The sequence below is a fragment of the Paralichthys olivaceus genome, chromosome 19, assembly GCF_024713975.1.
Source record: "Paralichthys olivaceus isolate ysfri-2021 chromosome 19, ASM2471397v2, whole genome shotgun sequence".
NCBI classification, from domain to species: domain Eukaryota; kingdom Metazoa; phylum Chordata; class Actinopteri; order Pleuronectiformes; family Paralichthyidae; genus Paralichthys; species Paralichthys olivaceus.
In genome coordinates, this window is record NC_091111.1 from 19,662,323 (window position 1) to 19,681,273 (window position 18,951).

At 46.1% G+C, this 18,951-nt stretch overlaps 1 protein-coding gene across 3 annotated transcripts in view; it reads right to left on the minus strand.

Annotated features, from left to right (window-relative positions):
• Nucleotides 1–18,951, minus strand: part of col12a1b (collagen, type XII, alpha 1b) — an 83,967-nt gene that overhangs the window by 13,774 nt on the left and 51,242 nt on the right. For all 3 annotated transcript variants that reach the window (XM_069515391.1, XM_069515390.1, XM_069515392.1), the window contains 18 exons: nucleotides 18,706–18,835; nucleotides 15,752–15,894; nucleotides 12,918–13,047; nucleotides 12,476–12,618; nucleotides 10,818–10,947; nucleotides 10,081–10,200; nucleotides 9,709–9,855; nucleotides 9,391–9,507; nucleotides 7,112–7,264; nucleotides 6,902–6,976; nucleotides 5,869–6,008; nucleotides 5,539–5,662; nucleotides 5,309–5,452; nucleotides 4,946–5,110; nucleotides 4,828–4,866; nucleotides 4,555–4,693; nucleotides 3,401–3,543; nucleotides 2,431–2,540 (listed from right to left, as the gene is read on the minus strand). In XM_069515391.1, coding sequence (XP_069371492.1) covers nucleotides 2,431–2,540; nucleotides 3,401–3,543; nucleotides 4,555–4,693; nucleotides 4,828–4,866; nucleotides 4,946–5,110; nucleotides 5,309–5,452; nucleotides 5,539–5,662; nucleotides 5,869–6,008; nucleotides 6,902–6,976; nucleotides 7,112–7,264; nucleotides 9,391–9,507; nucleotides 9,709–9,855; nucleotides 10,081–10,200; nucleotides 10,818–10,947; nucleotides 12,476–12,618; nucleotides 12,918–13,047; nucleotides 15,752–15,894; nucleotides 18,706–18,835 — 2,292 coding nt within the window. The remainder of the gene's footprint in view (nucleotides 1–2,430; nucleotides 2,541–3,400; nucleotides 3,544–4,554; nucleotides 4,694–4,827; nucleotides 4,867–4,945; nucleotides 5,111–5,308; nucleotides 5,453–5,538; nucleotides 5,663–5,868; nucleotides 6,009–6,901; nucleotides 6,977–7,111; nucleotides 7,265–9,390; nucleotides 9,508–9,708; nucleotides 9,856–10,080; nucleotides 10,201–10,817; nucleotides 10,948–12,475; nucleotides 12,619–12,917; nucleotides 13,048–15,751; nucleotides 15,895–18,705; nucleotides 18,836–18,951) is intronic.

An 18,951-nucleotide genomic window follows, 5' to 3' on the forward strand; every position in this document is an offset into this window, starting at 1 on the left:
CACATTTGTTTTCTATCTGACAGAGATGTGACTGAAGTGTTTATGACAGCGATCAGAAGAGGGTGACGTTAACTAACTCGAGTGAAACTGACTCTAATTATCTCTTCGACCTCTGCGTGACACCGACGGTCTGGCCCGGAGTCGTTTTTTTCGAGTTCATCCGTCTGATTTTTTATCCATCTGACGTTACTGGCAGGTCTGTTAATGTGTTTCTCTGTGATGGCTGATGGGTAACGCAGAGCTCGCAGAGAGGATCTTCACTCCCTCACGTAATCCTTGTTTGGTCCCGTCGGGCCACAGAGACGCTCGGAAACCAACCAGGTATCCGCATCAGATGCAACCTTCCTGCGCTGAGCGAGCTGTGTGGTGAAGCGCCGCGAGGGGAAAGAGGATTAGTGAAGTCAGACGTGGTGATGTGGCAGATGCTGACTTCTCCTGAATCTGGCACTTAACAGAGACGTCAGCTGCACTCGGGCTCAAGCTGACTTTATAAATCAAGGCTGTTTCTGCGAAGCTCTGACGATTTCAAAATGTCCCAGTGAGCTGTGAGGTCTGGCAGCTCTTCACTCTGACATTAATTCAAATCTTTTCAGTTTATTTATCTTCATCATTTGGTGGTTGGAAAAAAACATCCAGAGTAAACACGTCAAAGGTTCGAACCCACTGATGTGCATGTGTCTGCAGCAGTGCCCTTCAGCAACACACTGAAACCCAGGCAGCAACTGGGGTTTACTGCCCAACTCCGATGGAGGGAGGAGGAAGAATTTCACCCGAGGGAACAGTTTTCCAATAACTTTCTCTTTCTCTCTGAAGCGACGAATCATTTTATCACATCTGGGACGTCTTTCAAAAACACCAGCGACAAGAATTTTTAACTTTTGGCCTGACTGAGCGGATCTTAATCCAGAACAATCCAGTGTCTTCTGTGAGAGAAAAACTAGAAGAATAACCTAAAATTAAAGTCTCCACGTTTCTGCCAGCGGGAAGAAAGAAGTAACATAATAAAAGACAAGCGAGAAGAGGAGAAACTATTATTATCAGAGGGCAGCTGTCAGCAGGTAATCTGCAGACGGGTCTCAATCACTGAGGGGCTCTGCTATTATTACAAATTGCTCACAGAGACGCCTCCCTGCAGACGCAGTGCACAGAGGCATGCTGGGAGGTAAAACCACAGTCCTGTGGTCGGCTACTAGAGGTCGAGTGACTGCGTCCCAAACCCGGAGCCGAGAGGAGAGAGGGATGGAGGTGAGGGAGGACCCCCCCCCCCCTCAGAGGAGCTCAAAGATCAATTACATGTTTGTGCACGTTTGTCCACACGACTTCCCCTCAGCGTTACGTCTGTTAAATAAATGGTGCAATCAGCATCGAACCTCTGACCAAGTTTCTCTCTCCCACATTAGGCCGAAGATATTTTGTTTTTGAGACCGGAGGGAGAGAAGCTTTGAGCTTCTGACATCAGTTTTCTTTTCCTGCTTCATTAAAACGGTTGAAATGAGCGATGATTGGTTCAGGCTGCAGGACACGAGTCACTGCTGCTCTTAAAAATACGTTTGCCGTTCAGCTGACGTTCGTTCATACAAACCAAGACATCGTCAACATATCGACGGAACAATAGGAACAACAAACCACATCCTCACTTTTACCTCATGAAGGAGGCATCACTGCACATGTTTCTAATTAATACAGAGAACTGAGTGTCATCATGAATTTGACCATTCACTTCTGGGACTCTGAAGATTTTGAGGGTTTTATTTTGGTAAAACAAAAGTTGATTTTGAAAGTTTGTCTAAGAGGTGACTGGTGTTTCAGATGACTTCAGAAGTCAGAGTTACTGCCAAACAACATTGTGGCTTTTCTGTTTCTGTTACTTGAATGAAATTGTTTACCGACTGAAAAACAGTGACTGAGGAGTCACTCATGCACACGATGTTTGATTTTCAAAGAGTTTTCTCGAACCTCACATTTCATCTTTCATCATTTCTCCAGTTCAAGTGGAAAAAACGCGACAGAATCAGCGGCGTCGACCTGCGGCCGAGCGTTTAAAGCGAGCGTCTATCGGTGGTTTTATAACATCCAGACGCCACAGATGGCCACCCCATCAATTAGAGGTTTGAACTGTACACAGTCAAAAACAAGAATAATAAAACGTAGCCGCGGCTTGTAGAGCTGCAGTATCATGTGTTTTACAACCTGCCGAGGACCATCTGTTTGCACGAGCTGACATAACTCTACTGAAACACGTCTGTAGTTGCATGTGAGGTGCTCTGCCTGTAATATACAACATATTAGGAATCTCAGGCATCTGTAAGATCCTTGGACGTCCAGCGAGAACAAAGCCTCCTGACTCTCTGTTTGATTCCGTTCACGTTAAACTGACTCTGTAATAATCCACGATGAGCGACATGGCCTCTGCTCTCCTGCTTCGTTTACCTTGTGGTAGCTTCCGTGGAAGATTTTCTTCACTTGACCGTTGTCGAACGTGACCCTCTGGATCTCGCCACGCTCGTCTTTGTTGTAGAAGGACACGGTCTGGCTGGAGGCTGAGAACAGAGAGAAGAGACATTTAAAGAAATGTTGCTTTGCTTAGTTCTTGTTTGTACGTCAGAGCTGCAGCTCTCAAAGTTCAACAACTTGTTTTTATTTCCATATTTTCCCCTCGCTGACATTAATAACACTTCAGTGAGTTTCCCTGCACTCTATCAAAGATGAAGCTGTGGCCATGAGGTGATTAGATTATCTCAGCTCCAGTGAGCAAAGCAACAAGTTGTCTTTTTCTTTCTTCACTGCTAAAGGCTCATTTCTTCTGCCTTGACCTTTCAGACGAAGAGAGATGTGAGAGTTTCCAACCATAGAGGTGGAGCAGTAATGATAATGTTCCTCCGAAGAAAGAGGCAAAAGTGGCCACTTAGAAAAGTCTATCTTCAAAAAGTTGTTGAACTTGAAGTGCTGGCGACACTGCCACTCTTTCAGAAGTCCTGTTCAAACGGGTCGAGCAGAAATGAGCCTTGACTCTTCTGAAAAATGTTAAAATATTCTTTTAATAACAGTTGAGGATCTGAACCTCGTGTCGTCCAAGGGTCAACGACCAGAACAACGATCCGCAGCGGAGCGTTTCGGTCGGAGCTCGGCAGAGGGTCCTGCTGACAGACTGAAATCGAGACTTTACTCGAGCCAGCTGAGCGCGGCCGATGACAAAGACTCGGCTCAGTTCTCGACTGAGAGCGAAGCAGCCGGAGGGCACAGCCGGCTCATTACACGCCACTCAGCTGGTTTCAAGATCAGACGCGACTCAATGAGACCCAGCTGCTCCACATCCCTTCATACACTTCCACACTGTGTTTTCATGCCAGTGCCCTCTTCTCACCTCACACACATCAGAGGAGCGGAGTCGGACACTTACGGTCGATGGTGACGCCGGTCTCTGGCTTGTGGTCCTTGTTTGACACCTGCCAGATGTCGAAGGCCTCGCTGGGCGAGTCGGGGAGCAGGCGGAACAGGAGGATGATGGTGTAGGCGTGGGGGAGTCCGTCAGGGTGGACCTCTCTGTTCAGGAGACAAAAACAGACGACGTGTTGGACCGATCAGGAAAGTGGAGGTGATAGAACATGAGGAAGCATAAAGAGAAGTTTTAGAGGACAAGAGGAAGAAAAGACAGGAGACAAACTGAGAATCATGTTCTAAAATTTAAACATCAGCATTCAGAACAGATTAATAACTGTTGTTAAATTATTGACTAATTAACTAACAAATGTTTGGAGCTTCAACCAGCTGCTCCTTCACTTTGACGTCATTCACTCACAAACTGTGTTTGGATCTGTAGCTTCACGTCTGAGTCATGTGAAGCAGGAGTTGAGCAAACCTCAGTTTTACAAGACTGACGCTGAAGCTCAGGAGGATGACTTGGACGTTCCACGGCGCCGTCATCCGGACTGACTGTACACGACGTCCACCCTTCGTATCCAGATCGTTACTTGCAGCCAGTAGTCACGTTCTTTTGCACTGAAGTGTTCTGAACTATCTATATTCAATCTGAAATCTAGTCTCTGAGGTTCAGCCACGTCTGTTTGAGTTCTGGAGTCCGAACATGTTCTCCATGTGTGGCTCTGATGTCACTACACACTCTGGAGAGTCAACGTCACAACTCAAGCTGTTTTCCACCCCTCTGGGATTCTGTGGTGTGGGCGGAGTCAGGCGTTAACAGGGGAGTTCGGAGCTGTTTTTGTTTTTTGGATGCTGCCGTAAACCCACTGACCCACTTCGTGAACGCAGCTGTGGACGACATGTTTCTCAAACTGACGACTCGGACGTGTTTAAAAGATTAACGACGACAGCAGATCTGCACCAAGCTCCAGGCAGGAAGTGCTGGTTGTGCTCAGCCGTGAAAGTTTCACGCTGCGATTTATATCACAAGTGTTTTGATGTTTAAGTTGTGAGAAGTTCATGCGATTGTATCACACAAAAGCAATTAAGACATAATTAATCGATTACTGGATCATTTAAAAGGGTTTTCTGAATGAATGACTGTAAATCACAGTGATTTCATGAGGAACTCACGTCGTGGGCTGACTCAGGAAGGCGTTCTTGTGGAGTCTGTACGCCGTGTGGCTGTTGAAGGAGCCCGGCTCCATGGAAACGCCTTTCACGGAACTGTAGGTCTTCTCCGTCAGGTTGAACGCCTCGAGCATCCTGAAGCCTGAAACACAACACGTCGGGAGATTAGTGTTTACATGAGACGACGTGGGAGTCATCGAACCTTTTACTGCACAGAGGGACATTTTAAAAGCGCAGCAGGTGATTTGAGTTCTTGATGAATGAATCATTTCTCACCCGGTGAAGTGAATCCATTCAGGAAAATCAGGGGACACGCTGAGGAACGAGAAACCAAGACATTTAGATTTTCTGAAACAGCTTCTGTTGTGGGTCAGTAAAGTTTGTGTGAACTCACAGGACGTTGCAGTTTCACAGATGAAGGTGATCAGGTTTTCTTTGATGGTGTCAAAAGCATCAAAGTCGTCTACGACAAAGACGTGCCTGTCGCTGGGTTTGCTGCCGATCTCCTGCAACTCCACAAAGTCCACGTCGGCGACGCCGATGGCGAAGACGCTGTAACCTGAGGAACGCACATTCACAGGCAGACTGATTACAAACCAGCAGAATGAAACTAGAGATACAAATATCATTTCAAACTTTTAGCGGAGCAGTTCCAGTAAAATGCATCCGTCAGGTTTAATCTGTTTCTGTTCTCACAGTGAAGGGAAACGGCTCTGATGTCGACTGAGGTCGTTCCAGCGACCTTGATGTGCAGTACCTGAATGCTGAAGCTTGGCGGCGCTCTTCTTCACCTCGTCCTGAGATCGTCCGTCTGTGATGGAGACGACAATCTTGGGGACGTTTCTCCTCATTCCGTTCTCCATTGAAAAGGCCTTCTCGTAGGTGTGTTTCAGGGCCATTCCTGCTCCACAGAGACGAGAGAAGCTACAGAACAATCCACCAGAGACACTGGAGCGGGTTAGACGTGTGTGAGGCGTGTGAGCGAACCTGTCTTTGTGTTTCCTCCTCTGTAGCGAATGTGATTAAGTGACGCCATGGCCACACCTTTGTCTTGGTAAGCTTTCAGCATGAACTCCGTCTTCGCGCTGTCGCTGTACTGGACAAACGACACCTGTTGGGAAAGTCACATCGACACGACATTAGTGAGACGTCACGTTCACAGAGCGAGATTCTGCACAAGGAGAAGTGCAACAGGTCCTGGCTCCTTCCTCCCCAGCACATTTCAGCTTCACTACTTTATTAACTTTCACATAAACGTGTGCAGCGTGATGCAGAGGTGCACATTTGATTGTTGGATCAACATTTTAAAATCCAAACCTGCATTCCGGAGGGTCCGATGACATCGAAGGCTCCGATCATGTCGGAGACGAAGTGTCGGACCTTGGTGAAGCTCTCCTCGCCGATGCTCCAGGAGCCGTCGATGAGGAACACCACATCTGCTTTGGCACCTTTGCAAACTGAGGCAAGAAAAACAAGTCGTTATGGTTGTTGAACGTCCAGCGGTCAGACCCTCGGCAGCATCACAAGGAACCAGCAGAGAAAACTGCATCATCCTGCTGCATAATTGTTGTTTGTGAGCCTGGAAGCATTAAAAATAAATCAGCTGAGAACGTGAAACAAAACAAAACCATCGGGAGAAGCGATGCTCCGGTTTCATCTGATAATAAAAAAAAACATTTGGTCACCAGAAGAGTGAAATCCAGCTCTCGTTAATGGATTCCTCTCAGACGAACACGAGTCGGATAAAAAGCTTTGAATAATCTTTCCCTTATGTGACGCAGCGTATTTTCCAATCTTCTCCATCTTTACTTTTCATAAATAATGATTTACACAACATGGAGGATAGAAAAATATCATTTGGACTGGAGCGTCTCCCAGTGGAACATGTGTTGGCTGTTAATTCAGTGTTAGCGTGACACAGACGCAGCAGGAGTCAAAACCAGTCTGAATGAAAAGTCTCGATGGGTTCGGTCCTGAAGGATCCATGTTTCCATCGGAGGGTTTTAATGAAACATGGTCTTTGTTGAACCGGCTGTTGTGTGTGGTTCTGTCGAGTTCATGCTTCTGTTAACTTTAGAAAACTCTCCGCTGTGTTGTGAAACCTGCACTGAGTGAAATACAGACAGATGTGAGAACTGATCTGAGTTCAATTGAACATTTTGTTCCATTCCGAGGAGAGAAAGTTTAAGAAAATATAAATCTTTGGTGATATTTCAGAAACGCTTCTTCTTTCCTCTCTGAGTCTGAAGCTTCGTGCGTTTGTTCATGTTTCATTTGACCTGTTTTAGTTTCACATTGTAATTTAGAGACTAAAGAATTCTGTCGGACAGACGTCCTGTCACATGCTTACCTGCCCATGCGGGGGGGATGGTGGGCGGAGGTGTTGGGGTTGGTGGGAGAGTTGGAGCTGGAGTTGGCTTCACCACTGCAGAACAACAGAGTCATCGTCATATCGGGAATAAATACAGAAGAGCAAACAAGTTGGATGAAGGATCAGGATCAGATCGGATGAGGTCACTTTTGTTTTGTGAATCTGAGGCGACAGGATGTGGACACTCACGTGTTCTCTCTTTGGCGCTGACGCCCGGTCCCTCCAGGTTTGGCGTCTGAACGAACACGGTGGCGGTGTACAGGGCGTCGGGTGAGAGTCCGTCGAAGCAGTACTGAGGCAGGCCGGCGGGGATGGTGATCTCATGCTGTCCTTTACTGGAGGCTGCAGAGGAAGTACACGTGTTTACTTCACCAGTCGTCAGCGTTAGATTTGAAATCTGAACAAAAACATGTTCGTTATTATCCTGAACAAAAAAAACTATTATTTGAAACCACATGATTGGATCGAAGACGGTAAATAAAGACGTGACTTCTTCAGTCTTTGAAGACGTTTCTGGTTCTTTGGGATATTTTTCAGTAACACTGGTGTTTAGGTGAAGAGTCGTGAAGCTAAATCGAAACCTCCTGATCAATTTATTGGTTTAATATCGATATGGAACGAGTCAGTTGGAGCGATCAGAGGGAAACACTGACGCGTCTTCTGTGACTGGAGCCACGGACTGACATCAGGACAACACTGACGTCTGGAAACTCTTGGCCCTGTCGACCACACCCTGAACATTTCTTTGTTTTAAAATCTGAATCACCATCAAAGATTAATGGAAGTGATGAAAACAGATATTTACTTGTTTCGTGTTTCTTCTGGAGTTTGATACGATTGTTGATCTCTAACAGTGACTCAGAGATTACTTCCCCAGGTGTTTACACATCTGGCCTGTGATCTGAGAAAACCTCTGCCTGCGCCTCAACGAGAAATACATCTCCAAAAAAACCAGAAGACAGAGAAACTTTTGTGAACGTCCCCGATACCGGACGACGGTTTGATGTGTCCGAAAAATAAAGTGCACGAGCTGCGGACGGAAGCATCGTGATTTCTTCAACGCAGGAGTAGTGGAAGATATTTACTTATATACTTCACAGACTTTTCTCTGAGATCGACATCGTTGCTGAATAACTGATAGAACTGTTGCGTGAATCTCAAAACTCTTTGTCAACATGTCTGCGATGGAGGAACCTAACATGTGACCCTTCCAGGGAAGTGTTTACGTCTCTGCGTGGCTGGGCAGTGATATATTCATAATAAGGTTTCCTATTTACACTGAGCGCTCCGGTCAGCACAAACAAACAAAGCCTGTTTATTGCAGAGACAGCTGCCACGCACGAGGAAGAGACGTATCAGCGCGGACGACTTTAAACAAGACGGGTGTCGTCATTTTCTTTCAAACGACAGAGTCCAGCAGCTCTGATGATCCAACACGTTCAGACTGAGCTCTGTAATATCAACACGTTACGCTGGAGGTGACTTCATGTGAACTGTTCCGAGAAACACACAGAGTCAGATGGACTCCAGAACAGTGGCCCTCATTCATCAACATATTAGATACACACAGATTTCAACAGTGAGTGATGTTGACAAGAAACAATCCCGGAGACGTGTCAGAGGGATATTAGATGGTTCTGCGTCTTAAAAACCTGGCAGCCTCACGTTCTCCTCTAACAGTGTTCTACAGTAAGATGGAAACATCAGTGTCCATGTTTTTCTGCTCTCCCTCTTTCTCTCTGTTTGCATTTCCACCTCGGAGCAAACAGTTCGGGGACCTGAGAGCATCGTGGAGTGTTTCTGCTCCTCTGCTCGTGGTTAAACCCGTCGTCTGTCTCACGCTAAAAGACCCACGTTCGTTCTGACATCTTGTCTTAATGACTTCCATACAGATGTTTAAACATCCATGCTTGTTTCCTGGGCTTTCCTGTTGTCTAACCGCTAATCCGTGTCCAGGTGTGAATCTGAACCAGATGGGAATCAAAGACCAGAGCAATCGAAAAAGAATGTTATCTTCTGGTGGTCGGCCGCTTTCAATCCAGGCCAAACCCTCGGCCCTGCCTTGAGTAACGATCACGAGGAGGAGGCCTGGACACAAACAGACTCTGAGAGGGGGAAAGAAAAACGCCCAGACGTGATCTGACGTCACCGACACGCTCTGCTCAACGCCTGAAATCACGAGAAGCGTCCACATCCGCAGAGATGAGCTCATCTGGAGATTCACACATGTGCTGGGAGTCTTATCGCAAACATCACGTCAGCTTCCGTCAGGAATCGACTGCGATGGAGGACCACAATCTGACGTGCTAGCAGGGAATCCTCCGATCGACTGCGACTGATGAGAGATCTACTCCAGGTTCAATCAATTAGTCGTTCCTTGCAGTTTTAACATCATCAGAGCTGAATCAACAACTTTTCTCATTCTGCATTGATTCATGTCAGATCATTAAAAGATGAAGGAGACTCACGGTCGGCTGGGTTGAGTTTGATGCGGTACGACGTGGCCGACCTGTGAGGAGTCCACTTGATGCAGAACTTGTCGTGATCGACGTTGTAGGTCTCGATGTTGGTGACGTTCAGGTAAACTGGAGAGGACAGAGACTCAAAGTTATTTTCTGGGGTTTACAGTGACGGTGAGCGAATGAATCTTCTCAGTCATCAACCAGAAAAAGTCCCACAGAGATGTCAGGTCTCAGACCATCATGGATTAATAACCTTCACTTAATTAGTTAATGTGGCTCATGTTTCTTGACAGACAGACTCGTTCACACAGGTGCTGTACGTACGTGTGGTTCCCAGTCCAACGAGCGGTGCGCTCAGACCGCCGGTGTACTGAGCGATGACTTTGACGTCGTAGGGGGTTCCAGGCTGCAGGTTGTGCAGCGTGTAAGAGGAGACGTCGCCCACAAACATATCCACCCACTGGTTCGTGCCTGTGAACACGACAGAGTTAAATCACTGCAGTTGTTCAACCAAAGACAAATCCAAAAAATTGTAACGAGCAAATAATGTTAATACACATTTTCGTAAACATGTAGGTTTTGTTGAGTTTGACTAAAACTACCATCCCTCAGGACTAACTTTTCATTTTGACCTTAATCAAGACATTGGTTTTCTTTGAGCTCAGACGTGAGCAGCACCAGCGTTCGTCCGCTCACCTTGAGGAGAGTAGATCAGCTTGTAACCCTGGACAGGCGCCGCCACCGGGTCCCAGGACACTCTGAAGCGGGTGTACCACTCATCCGAGACGCGAAGGTTCCTGGGGCTCAGGAGGCCGACTGAGAGAAGACACGTCCACACAAAGAGTTTGTCTCGGAAACAAAACACCACAACTCTCCTGATCCTGGGACTCTTTGTAACGTGTCTGAACGTTGTTAAATTAACTATATAAATAAAAAGTTTCATATCAGAGATGTAATCAGATTCCTCGTTTCCATGTGTGCGCAGCAGAACGACGAACCTGGTTTTTGTCTGTCTTGTATAAAATGACTCACTGATTCAGAACCAAACAGTAAAACTAAACTAAAACCACTTCTGAATGAACATCTCCTGCCTCGTCAGTAACGACTCATGTGTTTCCTTCACATCTGTTCATTAAATCCATTTTATTTATATATAATTCTCTAGAATGTGGCTCTTTTCCACGCCACACTTTCTTAGTGTCCATAATGTTTGTATAACTAAAGCTGCCTCTAACCAGCCGAGCTCCCGGGGCTCACACCTCGTCACACAAACACGCGTTGGCACGTTAATGTTCGTCTACTGGATTTATTTTCCCTCCTGAGCGGCTGACTCACGCTGCAGTGACTCAGATACTGATGAGAGTGAAGTGTGAGAGGCCTCTCTTCTTCTCTTCAGTCTGATAGGAACACTTCGACCGTGACCAGCTCCTCACCTGTGCGTCCGGGTCCGTTGAGCGACCCTCCGGGCCCCTCGGCGTAGATGGCCTCCACGGTGATGTTGTACGGGGTGTCTGGTTGCAGATTCTGCAGCATGGCGTTGTTTCTGTTTCCAGGAACCACAGTCTGAGGGTGAAAACACCGCAGCGTCAGACGTCTCCACACACTGGAGGATCATTTCATACCATAATGACCCTATTTACATTCAGAGGTTATCCACAGAAACACAAGCTCCAGATGTATGTTGTGACAGCACTTTGACTTCCTGCTCTGCTCTTACACATGCTAATAATCAGCTGGGGGGGGGGGGGGGCTTCCTCCATGTGTTGTCACGTATGTGCGTTCACACACGTCCGCTCACTGACACATCTGATGCTCCACACATCCACATCTCATCTCAGCTAAATTATGTTTCCGTGCATTAATCAGTTTCTTTCAACCTCCTGACATGTGACTGAATCAAACACGTCTGTGTTGATCTGATCTGGGACCTTCACGGGGCCACAGTGGTTTAGTGTTTAATGTCATCGTGTTCCACTTCTCAGATGATGTGAGTCAGATTTCTTTGGAAACACCAAGTCCTTTGATTCTTAAGCATCTACTTCCTCCTCTCAAAGTTCGATCAGTGCAGGAGGAGACGCACACAGAAACCAGTTGTGGACTGTTTGTGGTTGTTGGATTAGCTGTGTTTGTGTTGCGACCGGTTGTTGTTGGATCAGCTGGTTAGACGCAGCTAGTTTCAGGGTCTCCTCCATCTTGGCTCACGATGAAAAGTACAACCAACCAGAGCCAAGTGGGGTCAACTTGTTTTTGCTGTTGATTGAGGCTGCGATGTTGAAATCTGCAGATTTCCTTCGGGACGCCTCCTCGCTCGCACAGGCTGAAGGTGAACAGAAGGTGAAGGCTCTCTACTTGTACATTCACGTGTTTGTGTCTGCAAAATCAGGAAAGTAGTGAAATAGTTTCCCCTCAGAGAATCAGGACTTCATGGTTTCCATTCCTTCAGCAGAATAATCTCTAATAGACAGGAAGGAATTCTTTTCCACAAAATGTCACTTCATCTGGATTATCGACTCAAACCTTCTCCATTACTCACAGATGCTCTTTTTTTAATAATTATCTGTATTTAAAATGCTTATTGGTTCTCAAGTCATTTCCCACTTTGGAGAAATCCTTTCATCGCCTTCCCTCCGCTGCTGACAGCTGACTCATAGTGAACAGGTGCTTCGCTAACAAGCGGGGGGGAAGCGCAGCTGGGCCGTCTCCGCCCTCCACCTCGGCTCCAGCTTGTTATTTAGGACCATTAATAACGTTATTATGGCCCAAATTGCACTGTTTGTTTAACTGAGCCTGTAATTATTCTCACTAATCTGTGATTTGTAACCTGAACGAGCCAAAGGAATCCAGAGATGTGACTTCACTGCATAGTTTGAGGTGAACGCAGCCCGGAGAGAGTGTATCGAGAGTTTATCTGAAACGTTTATCCAAAACAAAAAAGAACAATTACCTGAAAACTACCTCTCACGACGAGAAAAAGGCTCGAGGTCCACATTTAGAGCTACTGAAGCCGGTAATTGTCGTTAAACAAGATTAGACAGAGTTTCTTTCAGAAGAATCTCAGCTGAATATAAATGTTCCGTCTTAGAAGACTTACAAACTCAGTGATGGGGTCTCCGGTCATGGGAGCGTAGGCGATCCTGTACTGCCTCACCGGGCCCTCGGCGTGGTCCCAGCCGATGGTGAGGGTGCTGGTGGTGGCATCAAACACACGCATGTTCCTGGGACCGGCACGTGGCACTAAAAAGAAAACATGCCAGATTAGGTTGTTTACTTTTTCAGTTAAAAAGACTTAAATGAATAAAAACCAGAGTTTATCTCAAATATTCAGCAGGAAACTTTTAAAACGTGAAGAATTCTAAACTTTTGTTACAGCAGCAGCTCCTCTGGTTCAGGAAGCAGAGGATCATGGGTAACATATTGGTTGCTGTTGCTCAGTAAAACATAGCGTTGCTTTATGATTGGCACTTCCACTTCTTGTAGAAAGCTGTTCAGGCATTCAAGTAAACCTCAACATATGAGCTCGTCGGTGAACTTACGTGTTTTGCCGTTGCCGTTCACCGGTGATCCCTCTCCGTCGGCGTACATGGCTGAGACGCTGACGGAGTAGGGAGTGTCTGGGATCAGGTTGTCCAGGAAGCCGTTGTTAATATTTCCTGGAACCAGAACCTTTCACAGAGAAACAAAAAAAAACCACAAAGGGTCAAAAAAATATATGGACCCCATCGTCATGGCAGCCGCAGTGTGGAGGCGTCTCCGATTCGAATGTGCCTCCTCATGCATCACACAGAGATCTGGCTTTGATAATGTACATAATGACCTCACTGCTCATCCCATATCCAGTTGTCTCCTGCTGCCAAAGTTTCCCTCAAACACTAACAAAGGCACGGGAGGTTGGATGCCAAACAAATCCTTCATTCAGTAAGTGGACTGACGGATAAACAGTTTCTGCTGAGACGCGGCTGGAGAGTGCGGAGCTCTGTCATCGGCTGAGACACGGAGATGACTGTGGAGCGTCTCCAGTCACTGGGATTATCACAGCGTTGCTCACCACGGTTTGTGGGCCATGGAAATCAGGGTTATGACATCATTGGGATGAAATCCACTGGTTTAACTCGGTGCTCATCAAGAGAATTTGATTCGGTTTGAAAGAAAACATCTGAGACCAGATCTCACAAATGACAGAGCACGCTCACCTGCTGGAGGTTAAAGCCCCCCACTGAACTCAGGTCTGACCACAGGACGGATGATTCACTCATTGGTTACGGTGAATTTAAGTGGGAGGAGCCAAATGATGCCAGCTCTTCAGAGTAATCAAATCAAAATACTTCGTGAATCTGACGACGATCTTTTCAGATCATTGCCCCAAAAAACACTTGAAACTAGAGATTGAGACATAAACTCAGGAAAATGTTTATGACGTTACAAAGTGAGAAGTAGATTTTCTATAGACTTATATAGGAACTACCATTGGAGTCGCCCCCTGCTGGTCAGAGAGAGAACGCAGGACACTGACGCAGTAGCTTCACTTTTCAGACCTGGAGTCTGCATCCTCGTAATTTGAAGGCGCCATGCTTCTTTAATAACTTCTTTAAAACATTATCTTCCCACGCTGACGAATGAAAGCAAGTCGAGGAACGTGTGGCAGCGGAAACACGTCTCCTTTGTCTTCTCTTGTTATGAACTATGACTGATGTTAAGGGTTGTGGTGGCTGTGAAACTTGTGCTGTTGTGACTGAATGGGTGTGAATCCCTGCAGCCAGGCTCCAAATTCATGTGGTCATAGCTGCAGACTCACGAGGGTGGTCTGGAGATGAGAGGCTTAACGATCACGATCAGTGAGGTTGAACCGAACCAATGGAAGCACTGCGTCTGAGGAACATCAGCTGAGTTCGTCTTGTTACGTCTCTGTTTATCTTTGTGTCTCTGCTCAACTTCCTCCAGACCAAAGCAAAATCAAAGAAAGTTGAAATGAATGAAAAGAGAAACTGACAAAGAACGACAGAAAGTGTGAGACACTGTTGGAAGCTCACAAGCGTCACGACAGCCTGAGCAGATTCAAGCGTCGTGACCCCAGACAACCTCAAACCTCAGGCTCTCCCTGATGTCAGTCACAGATGTGTATCAGTCAGAGTTGAAAATCTTTGTCGGGATAATAAAACCCTCTCTTCTCTCTCTGCATTCCAGACATTTGCACTGGAGCATGAAATCAGAGCTGATGGAGAGATACAAAAAAACTGACAAGTCATGATTTCCATATTACCACAATTACTGCTGCGCAAACATCTGTGCAGCATCAAAACCAACACTGAGGGAAACAAATAGTTCCAACCAACAGGGACCACCTGTTGTTTTCATGGAATAAACTGAGTGAAACCAGTCAAAGCTCCGACCCCCACTTTGATTTCATTTGATTTATGCCATATTGTATAATATGTTTAGTCTACAATCAGTTGATACAGATGTATTTCACAATTTCAAAGTGCCATCAAGAAAGTCTCAAAGTCCTGGTTATGGAATCAAGCACCAAGTGTAGGACAACAAGTTTAAAGTGTTAAGACTGGAACCAAGTCAAGAACCAGGTTAAGATCCAAAGTCAGGACCAACGAGGTCTAAGTCAGACACTGAGACTCCCAGGTCAGGATCTAGTCTAGAGTCTAGAACCAGGACACAAGGACTGAGATAAAGTCCCATCTCAAGAGTTAAGTCAAGACTTTAAAGACTTGAGTAAAGTCTTAATCAAACAGTTTCATGTCTTTAACGACCTTTCACCACTTCAATCATCGGTTGTCTGAAGTGAAGAGTTTATTTTAAATCGGGCGTCAGTGGAGTTGATGTCAAAGTCGAGTTACAAGTCTTTTCATGATCAGTCTTTTCAAGTCTGACTTAACTTTACTTTGAATTGAGTAGATTTCACAACTTGCTGTATTTCTTTCTGATGAGCTGACGTCTGCTGATTGACAGTCAATCGTAAACCTTGGATTCTGTGTTTTGGACATTTTAAAGACAAAACAAGCAGTAGATTACCAGGAGAAACAATCAGTGGATTACTCAGATATCTGCTCTGATATCGTCTTATCTTAAAACAAGCAGAACAAGCAGCTGGAGGGCTTAAAGTTTATTCCAACCTAATTTCACTTATCTCAAGAATTTCCTGGAGGCACGAAACATCCGACAAGTTGAATCACAACGAAAATATTCATTATAAGATCCCACAAGCAGATTGAAAAAAAAAACAACATGTCAGAGTTTGTTATTTTTGTCTCTACAGTCTTTGCTCTGATCCTTTCTCCTTGTGAGCACAGACGCCCCTGAGGCCGATTCCGCAGCTAATGACAGTTTGAGTTTTAAGAGCCTGGAGAGAGTTACTCACCGACCCCGTGGATCTGGTTCCGCTGAGGGAGGAATACACCACGCGGTACTGCTGAACCTGGCCTGTGGCGGGCTCCCAGCGCACGTTCAGGCTGTTGGGGGTGGGGTTGTACACCTGGATGTTCCTGGGTGGCGTGCGTGGAACTGCAAAGGTCACAGAGGTTAAGAGAAAGTGAGGAAGACTCTCATCGCTCGGCAGCAGTCGCCACATATATTTAAATTTTTAGACATTGTCAGCGATTTTCCAAAGAATTTCTGGATCTGGATGAAAACAAAAGAGAAGTCTGTGTGGATCCAAATAAGAATCTAAAATTCAAATTAAATCCAGATCTAGTGGATTTGAATGAGGACTGTTGATCCCTAAGTGCTTTTCTACTTGTGTCTGAGTCTAAAATAAATACGGGCTGATTTCTGTTGGAATATTTGTCAGAAAATGAACTAATATCTCTGGTTTTTATGTAGAAATAAAAACATTTGATAGAGAATTGAATCGTCATTTCTGTTTTACAGAATCTATCAAACCGGAGGTTGAGTTTAAACGCTGAGCGCAGCAGAAACCTCCTGCAGGGACGGGTCATTTTATTTGTGTCTATGTGCAGAGAGAAGTAGCAGAGTTTTGAGTTTATGCAAAAGCCCTTAACTTCCCTTTTAAACCAAACCAGATGTGCACGTCCCCCTGGAGCTCTACTCGATTAAAAAACACTCGATGCAATAAAAAGACGTAAAAGGTAGCCTCGTCCTCAGGAGGAAAAAAACCTCCAGAGCAGAAACCGTCCTCCAAATGTTGTGTAACCACTTAAAAACATCATCATTCAAACGCGTCAGAGCGCAGAGGACAGCGTCCGTCAGGATGTTTGATGTTTTCATCCAGGAACAGAATGAGCTGCTATCCTGCAGAGGGATGATGTCATCCTGCTCTAATTTTCTGTTATTAATCGTTTTACAGCAGCGACTGAAATTATTCCTCAGTTTGGACTGAAGTGTTGTTTTCGTCCAAACTAAATGTGACAAATTTCCCCAGGGAAGAGAACAGTAAAACTGGCCTGAGCTGGTGATAATAAAAGATGATTAACGTCGCACAGAGACTCATATTCACTGACAGACGGAGGCGCACAGAGCAGCAGATGGTTACATGTCCATGTCTCGCCGCAGCTCACACGTGTGACTCCGAACACACACACCCTTCTGCTACACAACCATTTCAAACCTATGTCTGTTTTGGTTTTCACTTTATAAAATCACATTTCTGCTGCTGAACAAAAAAGACTCTGAGACACTGAGTTGGAGAAAAGCTCAGTTTCCTCAGTAACTGTTGAGATGATGAAATATTTCCCCCCCCCCCCAAACCACAACCACCACCTCCGCAGCTCTAACCACTGGGCCGACGTCCTGGAAACACCAGTTTGACCAATTCAGCTGAGTTTTAAACTATGAAAGACCAAGGAAGAGCTCCGCAGCAGCAGGTTGTTATCTGACTGGATGACGCCAGGTCACGTTGAGCCAAGTTGAGCCAGATTCAACTTTTTCTTCCAAGACGACCTTGTGCTTTTCTTTTTTCGCTCTGCGTCAGCATTTTGCTGTTTTCTGGATGAGGAGGATTAGAGGGCTGTGTTTTTCCATGCAGTTGTAAAGTCAGTCTAAACATGGCCGCACATCGGTAACAGCGCCGACAGCGTCTGGTGTGTAAAGCTACAAACTCGGCTCGTGTTCGGTTGCTTTCAAATGATTCATCAGAATCTCTCTGACTCCAGTCACGTGCTCCGTGTTGTTGAGCCGATTGTGAGCAGAGAGGGAAAGTGTTGCAGTAACATGCACGAGCTAAAGACCAGGAGGGAAGAAAACTACCACCTTGAGTCGAGGATGTTGAAGAACCAGGCCTTTGCTGTGTCTATGAATAACCTCTGGTTCTCATGCATCTCTGAAAGATTCCTGGATCTGCCGCAAAATGCAATAACTTTCTTAACCCGTCGTTCCAACAAGTCTCGTGGAATCCTGCTGTCGACCAAACAAACCAGCAGACGGGTGAAAACACGACATCCTTGGCAAAGGTATTAACTTCTAGTTCGGGCATTAACTGTCCACAAACATCACGTCACATCTGGATCACAGCAGCCTCCGAACTGTCGTGACAAGAAGTCAAAATGTTCAGTGTGTGTTTGACCGCTGGAGGTTTTGTGCCTCACTCAGAGTTTTCCAATTAAAAAAAAACCAGCAGGAATCATTTCTGCTGACTGAGCGTGGCGGAGCGGGCAGAGACAAAACCAACACGCACACAGAAGCAACCAGAGACTGAACAGTTCTCCAGACGTAACTGATCCCGTCTCCTCATCCAAACTCTTCCTCGGCCAACAGTAGTTTTAAAGTTCGACATTATCTGTCTTTTTGTTCAGCGTCATCAATCACTTCTCCTTTGTTCCGTGGAGGGTTTCAGAGCTTTTTAAAGATTTAGGGGTTTTGGCTGATTACAGTAGTTTTTCCACTCGTTCACCTGGGAGCTGGTGTTAGTCTGCTGAGATGTTTCTGATTTCTGAGTGATTCAGGTTCACGTCAGGACGGCAGGGAACATTTGTCTTGGTTACATTAGTGCGGACAGATTAACACGCTGGTATTTCCCTCTGTTTATCTCAGCGGAGGAACGACGGCTCTGTTTCTCATCATCCTGAGCTGCTGGCCGCTGGCAGAAGCTCAGTGACCTTTGACCCTCTCCAGCTGTAGGAGGTGGTAAAAAGTCTTGGACGAGGCTCACAGAGGTCATCTCTTGTCCTCTCTCACCTTAAATATGTCTAATACCTGTCGAAGGCCTCTGCTGCAGCTGCATGTACACGAGTGTGGGTTTCATTTTAACTGTCACTGTTGTGTCAAAGAGGATTTCTGTGATTCGTCACTCTGATCAGAAACTAAACCCTGAGCCGGGGTCTTCAGCTGCTGTGTGCGGAATGCGAGCGTCAGACTCACGAGTCTTTCCGTTGTCGGACTGACGCAGACCTTCTCCCTCTGGGTAAACTGGAACCACGGTCACGGTGTAGGGAGTGTCTGACAGCAGGTTCCTCAGGACGGTGTTGGTGGTGCCGCCCGACACCTGCTCCTGCTCGCACACAAAAACACAACTTTAAAACACGTTCTGTGGAAACGGACGGAAACACAAGTCGAGAGTGTGCGTCCACACGTTAGTTACAGATACGTCTGATCCCCCCTTTCTTG